Below are 8,900 nucleotides of genomic sequence, written 5' to 3'. Positions count from 1 at the left end.
AAAAAAAAAAAAAACAAAAGTTTTTCCAATAATTTCCATTTGTATTCGTAATAATTTATATCAATAATTCCACTTTAAAAATACATTTATTCATGATTGTACAATCTAACATTGATTACAATCCATCAATAAAAGAGAAGTCATTAATTTTCATGGCATATATGAGTTAATTATAGGGAATTTTTTTATCATCCGTTTAAATCAATTAATTATTCATCTGATCATCACGCGATAGGCACATTCGAAGAAAATGTTCATCGCCCCGATGAAGTGGCTGCTCCTTCAAGATCGAAGAATGTTGATCGATAACGCCAACGTAACTTCTACGTATGATAACTTAGAGATCTTTGAAGGTTTAGCTATCTATCCTGACAGTGACGTGATATTCGCTCGAAGATTCGATAATGATTTTCTTCAATTGACATCAGTATATCGACCGAGTCCACAACGAACAGTAATATGGGAAAATCGTGGAAACTGGACAATCAAAAATGGTTTACAAATGAGTACTTTCGATGTGGCTTCGGCAAGAAGAAGGAATCTTCAGCAGTCACATCTTAAGTCCTGTCTTGTGGTACTTTGAACACTTGGTGTTCATGCACTTGCTGCGCAATGAAACGTATTATATCAATTATCATATCAATGATATATGATATTTCATTTACAAGCATTTAATAATAGTGTATCCTACTATTATTTTAAAATAAAAAAAAATTACGCTACAATTTAATTTATATGTTTAGTTTTAGATATTCAAAACTTTTTGCGTATAAAAATACATATTTTCATCTTTGCAGATGACAGATCCTAACACGATCAATCACTTAACTGATTTTAAATATAATATGATAGATCCTGTAACAAAGGTGAATTATATTTGGATACTTCATTTAATAAACCGGATGAACGCAACGTGAGTTTTGTTTGATGGTAAAATATACTGTATCATTAAAAGGCTTATGAAGAAAATTTTAGAAGAATAAAAAAGCGGTTTGTCAATTACTTTACAAATTTAACAATCCTAAATGCAAGTTTAAAATGATAATAAAGCTATTATAAAAACTAATTATAATGATTATTATATTACATGATTATAATTGATGATATTAATCAATTAACTTAAAGTGATCACATAATTATGTAAGGTGTAGTAAAAAGAAATCCATTATTTTTCCATTCAATTTCATGCAAAAATAATGGATTTCTTTTTACTACACCTAATATATGATAAAATCGTTTTCGTTCAGATTAATATAATATAATTAGCGTACAAATGAAGCCGTTTAATTATATAAGTCATGCGCTTATTCAGCAAAAATAAAATGTAAAATCTGACATTATCGAATGTCGAACGCGAGAAAGTATCTCGTTCTTCCATTTTATAGAATAAGTTTCAACGTTTCCAATAACTGGGGACGTATTGTCAATATTAACAATGGCTCCTGGGACGGGATGATCGGGATGCTGCAACGACATGAAATTGACATTGGCGGCACTCCTATGTATATGATGACGAATCGCATTCATATATTAGAATACATTCAATTATACACACGCTCTGGGTAAAATAACACTTAAAATCTAATTAGTCAAAATTTTGATTGTTCTATTATATTATATATTCAAACAAATTTATTAAAATTTAGTATATTTTTTAACGTAGCTATGTATAATAATTATATTAATAAAATAATATTATATTATGCTCAATTAAATAAAACAGTTACAACTAATATGTAAAAGGCTATGAGCAAAAAGCTAGATATTGTTTGCTAATATTAAATAATCTATTTAAACATTCAAACAGATGTTTGTTCGACCATTCGAGTCATTTTCAATGTTGAATAAACAATTTACAAGAAACGGTTACATTTCGAAGTTCAAACGGAAATTACCCTAATGCTTCTGAGTTCTGTTAACTACAATTTATTGTAATATATTATCTACATATTTGAAGCTCCAATTTCAACAACAAATTTTTCATATTATTTATTTGATTAGCATATCATTAATTAATCTATAAATTCAGATTTTATATTAAAATTAATATGTAATTTATTAATAATATTGTTAGCATTATGACTTAACATTTTTTCTATCGTATCTATATTTTTTCCATTGTTTTTCTATCGTATCTTTATTTCTTAATATTAGTTACGTTTATACCGTACGTTTAATCTACGACCTATACGATATGTGTCTTTTCTTACAGGATAAACAAGGATATCTATTGTATAGATCGCGGATTAAGCCCACGATGTAAAGTTTACATTGTAAACATAGCCAATATTATTTATCAGAATCTAATATATATAATATATAATACTAATATTGACGTAACACATAAATTACAGTTTGTGTTTCGTGTTTCGACGACCATTATTATCGACCATAAAAAACATCTTCACCTTACCCTTTCAAAGAAATGTCTGGATAGCAATCGGTATATTTCTTGTTCTTGTCTTTTGCTTGCTATACATGTCTATGAAATGGGAACACTATCGAGGTACTTCGAAAAAATCGGCAGCTTACTGGAATCAATTAAATATTAGCAAACCAACAATCATCGATAATCTCCTCGTCATTTTAGGTGCATTTGCGCAACAAGGTATAATCTAATGTAAAAGCTTTTATCTTAACTTAAATCTTAACTTGTAAATAAAAATATTCAAAAAATAAATTTGTAAAATATAGTAGAAGCTTTTTATTTTTATTTTATCTATTATTATGTAGAATTATTAGAACTTATATGTACTATTCTGGAATCGCTTCTCAATTTTCATTCTCATTCTGATGAATGAAATAAAATCTTTAATATTTTCTGTTTTTTGCTCTTCTTTTTATTAATGATCACGTAATTAAATGATCATGTAATGCGATTAAAAATCTAAACGAGAGAAATATAAAGATTCAAATTTACATCGAAAGAGTTAGAGTAGTGATACGCAACTTGCAATCCGTCGGCTCACAGCCAAAAATATAAAATTATATTTTTTATTTTACGCAAATTTAAAATGCATTTTAAAATATCTTTAAAATACAACAAGTAAGAGTTTAATGCCTCTTACAATCGAAGCTAGATCTTAGATGCTTTTTAAATAATTTCTATGTGAATTTTACTAAATATGTAGTTATATATGTAGTAATATGTATACTAAATATGTTATTTGAACTGCGCCAAAATAATTTTTCGGCGCGTAGTTCAAATAACAAATAAAAACAATATTTAGTATACATATTTAGTATACAAATCTACATAGAAATTATTTAAAAAGCATCTAAGATCTAATTTTGACCATAATAGACATTAAACTTTTATTATGTATTATACACATACACTCTTAATAAATCGTTTATTATTGCATATTTTTAAGAATTTAATATTTAAAAAATTTATATTACATAAATGTATGACATATTTGTAAAGTATTTGATTTTTATAAATAATCTTGATTTTTTGTTTTTTTATTGATGAGATAAAATTAAAAATTAATCATTTTGGTTATTTTTTTACGCAAAATGTACAGTCGTGTAATAAGTCGTGTAATAACATTATTCCATCGCTGTCCGATGGCGTCAGGTGTCGTCCGGCGTCATAAAATATGTGATAATATACATATAATATATACATATATGTATGTATATATACCTATATATTTGAAAATAGCTCTTTTTTAAGATAAATTGCGTAACACTACTTTAAAAAATAACGATGTATTTGAAGTATTTATGAGAGTTAAAAATAGAGGAATTTTATTGCTTCCGTACATTTGTAGGATATTCATATGAGCCATATAGAATTCCATCTCGAATCATCATTCTTATGTTATTACTGACTTCGCTGAGTCTTTATGCAGCTTACACGGCAAATATAGTGGCTCTGTTGCAAACTCCCACAGACTCGATCAAAACCCTTTCCGATCTCTTGCATAGTCCGTTAAATTTAGGAGTACAAGATATAGTATTTAATCGAAATTATTTCAAGGTAGATAATTGTTTTAAAACAAAATTATATAACAAATGATTATATTGACAAAAATAATTTTCTTTTTCAAATTTCAATAATTTATTGAAGTATAGGCTTTTCAAGACCCCATCAGAAAAGCAATCGTGGAGCAGAAGGTTGAACCGAAAGGGCACAAACCGAATTGGATGAGTCTCGAAGAAGGAGTACACCGTATAAAAAATGAACCTTTTGCATTTCATGGTATACGAAGTCCGATGTATCAACTTATGCAGCACACCTATCAGGAAGAAGAGAAATGTGGCCTAACTGAGATCGATTATTTGAATGAGATATACCCGGTTATTGCAATTGCGAAAAAATCACCTTATTTGGAGATAATAAAAAATGGGTAAGTTTTCATATACATTGCACTTTTGAATACGAATTAATTCACAAATTAAAGTTTAATATGAGAATTTTTGTCAAAAAACACATGCTTCAAGTTTATATAGTAGTCTCTACTGTATAATGCATATTAAGAATTAATATATAATACGGCGCACAAAATGTCATTTGATTATCTTAAAATTATTAAAATTATACTTGTTATTATTAAAATTATATTTGTGGAATATACGCAGCTTTTTTAACTGTATGAGCAAATACTATATTTTGATAAAATTCTGCTAACCATAAGTGGTATCACAAGTCGAAATTGGTTGAAGGCACCAGTTTGTGAAATACAGGATGGTACCCAAAATATTATTTCATTTGCTTTGCATAATATATTTTTTTAAATAAAATTTATACATACAAATTAATATAGAATTAATTATTAAAGTCCAAAAAATGTCTAATTAATATTTTCATATATGATATTTATCATTTTTTAAATATTGATCTTTCAATCGCCTTTAAGAGTAATTTTGTATAAAAAAAAAATAAGCTCAAAGAAGATTGTGTTGCATTTGTATAAAATGCCAGATAAATTCTAATAGTATTATAGTACTCGACAAAAGTATTTTCAGAGCTTTGAAATTGCGAGAATATGGGCTCATGTATCGCGATGAGTATCGCATATACATAAAAAAACCGACTTGCTCGAGTCAGACTGGTTTCATCACCATCGGTTTTACGGAATGCTATTTTGCGATAATCACAATAGGCTACGGAGTGCTATTTAGCATAATTATATTTGCTTTCGAACTGTTATGGCATAAAAGGTAATATTAAAAAAGAAAACTTTTTTATACATACAATTACTATCTTAATCTTTTACAGACAAAGTATGAATACACTAGAAGAGACAATTCCAACTATGATAGAAGAAAGGAAATCTGGAATCATCGACGCGCGCGAGTACAATAAATTAGACTTGCGAGAAAAATATGTATTGATTTGACAAAATTAAAAAAAATTAAAACTTTCTAAATATCTGCTGATGTAGCAAGCAAATTAACTTGATTACTTTGCAGATTCTTTCCGCGATTTTAACGGAGAGAAGCCGATAGTCAATATTAATTTAGCGCACATATTAATATAACATATTATGGTAATTAGTAATAAAAATTAATAGTAAAATTAATAGTAAATTAATAGTAAATTAATAGTAAAAGATGTGTATGTAATTTTACTTATTAAAAAGAAAACTGATCCTTCAAAATTTTCTCAACGTGTACTACAATGGTATTGCAGCTATTTCAATTTCGAAGGAAATTTGCGTCTTTGCTGAAGTCGACTAATAAAGAGAACTGCATTTATAATTAACATACTTTTAATAAAAATTATTACATATATGTACTATATATAATAGCATTTCTATTCTTTCTATATATAAACATAAGAATCAATTATCAATATCATAGACATTTTTTCTCATGATTTGAGAAATAGAGAATTTGAGAATAATTCTAATAAAATGTGTATTAATTTACAATAAAAAAAACTAGTGACGTGTTTAAAATACAATCTGATGTTACAAAATTACAAAATACTATTATACTAACATATATGTTTTAAATTTAATTATGCGTTTTCTCAATTCATTCTATTTTGGATGACAAATCCCTATTTCTCCAACAATTTTATTTCAATTAATCGTGGATTTATTAACTGTTATACATATACAAATAATATTTTATTTAAATTTTTAAAGCAGTTGGAAATCTATCATTCCAACTGTTGTCATTTAGAAATCGAATACTGTAGTGACATCTGCTGACAAGATATTATACCAATTTACGCAATGAGAAAAATATATTACGAATATATAGGGTGAATCGGAGTCATTTAACCAGCTTTTTACCCTCAGAAAATAATTGATTGCACACATTATAATTTAATTAAGAATGAAGTCGATAATTTTCTCGTAGGGTAAAAAGTTGATTCAACGACTCTGATTCACCCTGTATGAATCCTACGAATTTATATACTTTTCAACTAGACGATATTGGATATATGGCAGATATATTACTGATAAATACGACAAATGTATTAATCGCGATTTATATTTTTGAATTAAACAGTGCATATACTTTATTTATATCATGTATATATATATATATATATACATATATATAGTTTTTATGTAATAAAATCTAGAGATAGACTTTGTTTTATTGTATATAAAACCTTTTCCCATCCACCAAAAATGAGTTATTAGATATACGATAATGTTTATACATAATACAAAAATGAGCCTGTTAAATTAAATTACATCTAAATTTCTAAATTATTATATAATTATAAATTCAATAAATAAATCTATTCAATAAATAATATCACTCTATTCAATAAATAAATTACTTTTTTTTTCTCTTTAAAGTAGTACATCTTCCAAAGATTTTTCTCGTGTTGAACACAATGCCACATTGCCATTGGCAAAATTTGCATAGATTTTCAATAAATTAAGATGAAGTGAATAAAAAAAATGCCCTTGCAGCATAAAGTTGCACAAAAGTTGTAGTCACTGTAACATTACAACAACACTGCATGTTGCAGCAATATTGTAGAAATTTTGCAGCGATATTATTGCAAATTCTATGCTGTATGAGTGATATATTTGGACGTTTTTAACAAAAAAAAAAGATTTTATTCCTAATAATGTCTATGACATCTAAAAATATAAATGAAATACTTTGAAATGAATTTATATGTGATTACAACTTATTATTTTTATTAATTTGTTTAAATTTTAAACTTTATATATATTTATACAGCAGAATTAAAAAATAACTTATTATTTATAATTCATCAACGTATAAACTGACTAAAACTGACTAAAATGAAGTGAACAATCAATGATTATTTTTTGTAATGGGAATACATCTTTATTTTTAATAATTATGCTCCGTCTATATGAAGAATTAAATCTTTCAGTACAATAACCTTATAATTTTCATTCTAAGTACATATCAATTTTTTATAAATAATAATATAGCGTATAATCGAATATAGCACTCCAAAGAAAAAAAAGAATAATTTTTTATCGAACCATGTAATTATAGATACAGAAAGTTTAAAATTCAAATAATTATACTTTAATGGAAACAAGCCGCGATTATGAATTAAAATTTATTTGAAAGTTCTTGAATGCGAAAGCTCTTTGAGAGCTCTTGAATTTTTAGATGTACATTTTATTTAAAATCAGGTTTTGTCTTTTAAAAAATGTTCAAAATTCTACGTGAATAATCGCGTGACAGTCCATTCAAAAACGATACTAGAATCCACGTAAAAATCGAATTGATATTTCCAATCGATTTTTCCTACAAGATTCCTCGTAATATCCATCGAGAACAGAGGTACAATATGTGGATTTGACATGGATTCTACGTGAACAATCGAATGACAATCCGACTCGAAAACAATACTATATATAAACGATATTATATAATCCATGTAGATTCTACATCTTAAAATCTATATGGAAGTGTCTACGTAGAATCTATGTCAAAAAAAAATTTTGATGAAAATTGATCTCGATTTGGCAAGAAAATGTCAACGTTGCAATCATGTGGATATTACGTGAATAAATTTTTAATCCACGGTCAATCAAAATACATGGATACTACCTGTTTTCATCAGGTTTTTTACCTCAATTTTATTTAAAATCCTGTTATGCAAATTCTGCCAACGACACATTGTATTCAGCACAAAAAAAATCTTCCGGGTGTTGAATAGTGTTATTACAGAATTGTTACACAAATTATATCGTATTAAATTATTACATTTAACATCTAGAATCGAAAGACAAAATAGATTTTTCTTGTCTTTATTAAGGTTATTAAAAATTTTAAAGAATACTAAAGAAATTTAATGGACCACTGAATTTCATACGAAATAAATATCTTTATAAGCAATTATAATTTATTGAAGTGTTAATGCGAAGATATTAAGAAATATATGCCAGAAAATGTAGCGTGCTATTAAATTTGCGTGAATTGATTATATATATATATTATAAAACAATGACAATGTTAAAATGTCGAAGGTTTTGAAATATTAAAAATTATAAGCTAAAAAAGATGAATAGCTGAATGGGAATTGAATATTTTTAATCAATTAAATTTTTGTAATAGATCAAAATTTTTAAAATTATTAAAAACTCTAAATAAAAAAATTTAATAAGTCGCTGAATCGGAAATTAAATATCCTAAATAAGCAAGTATATTTCTTTCGTATCATAGACCCGTTTTGAAGCTTAAGAAAGTCATGTGCCATTTAGACTAATTTAGAGTAAGTTGCTGATTCCTGTAATACGCATATACTTCGACATTCACGATTTAGATAATGTGGAGTTACACTACAATTTTGTTGCGTCTTTGATTAGCTTTAGCTTCGAGACGCCGACTTGTTGTGGCGACGCGTTGCTATAAACAAAAGTTGTCATAGCAACCACCGTCGTGTAAACCCCTAGTGTTTAGTTGCATTTTGTCCTTGTCCGTGTCACGATGCT

At 26.8% G+C, this 8,900-nt stretch overlaps 1 protein-coding gene across 1 annotated transcript; it reads left to right on the top strand.

Moving 5' to 3' along the window:
• Positions 1-235: 235 nt before the first annotated feature.
• Positions 236-5,173, top strand: LOC108690621 (glutamate receptor-like). The gene is made up of 7 exons (XM_018198006.1): positions 236-574; positions 798-913; positions 1,386-1,562; positions 2,355-2,608; positions 3,777-3,985; positions 4,081-4,355; positions 4,975-5,173. Exons 1-7 carry the CDS (start codon positions 251-253, stop codon positions 5,171-5,173), a joined length of 1,554 nt encoding a protein of 517 aa, XP_018053495.1. The 5' UTR covers positions 236-250.
• The last annotated feature ends 3,727 nt before the right edge of the window (positions 5,174-8,900 follow it).

This window comes from Atta colombica, unplaced genomic scaffold (assembly GCF_001594045.1).
Source record: "Atta colombica isolate Treedump-2 unplaced genomic scaffold, Acol1.0 scaffold338, whole genome shotgun sequence".
NCBI lineage: Eukaryota > Metazoa > Arthropoda > Insecta > Hymenoptera > Formicidae > Atta > Atta colombica.
The sequence above is the reverse complement of the archived record's forward strand: the minus strand, read 5'-3'. Positions and strand labels throughout refer to the sequence as shown.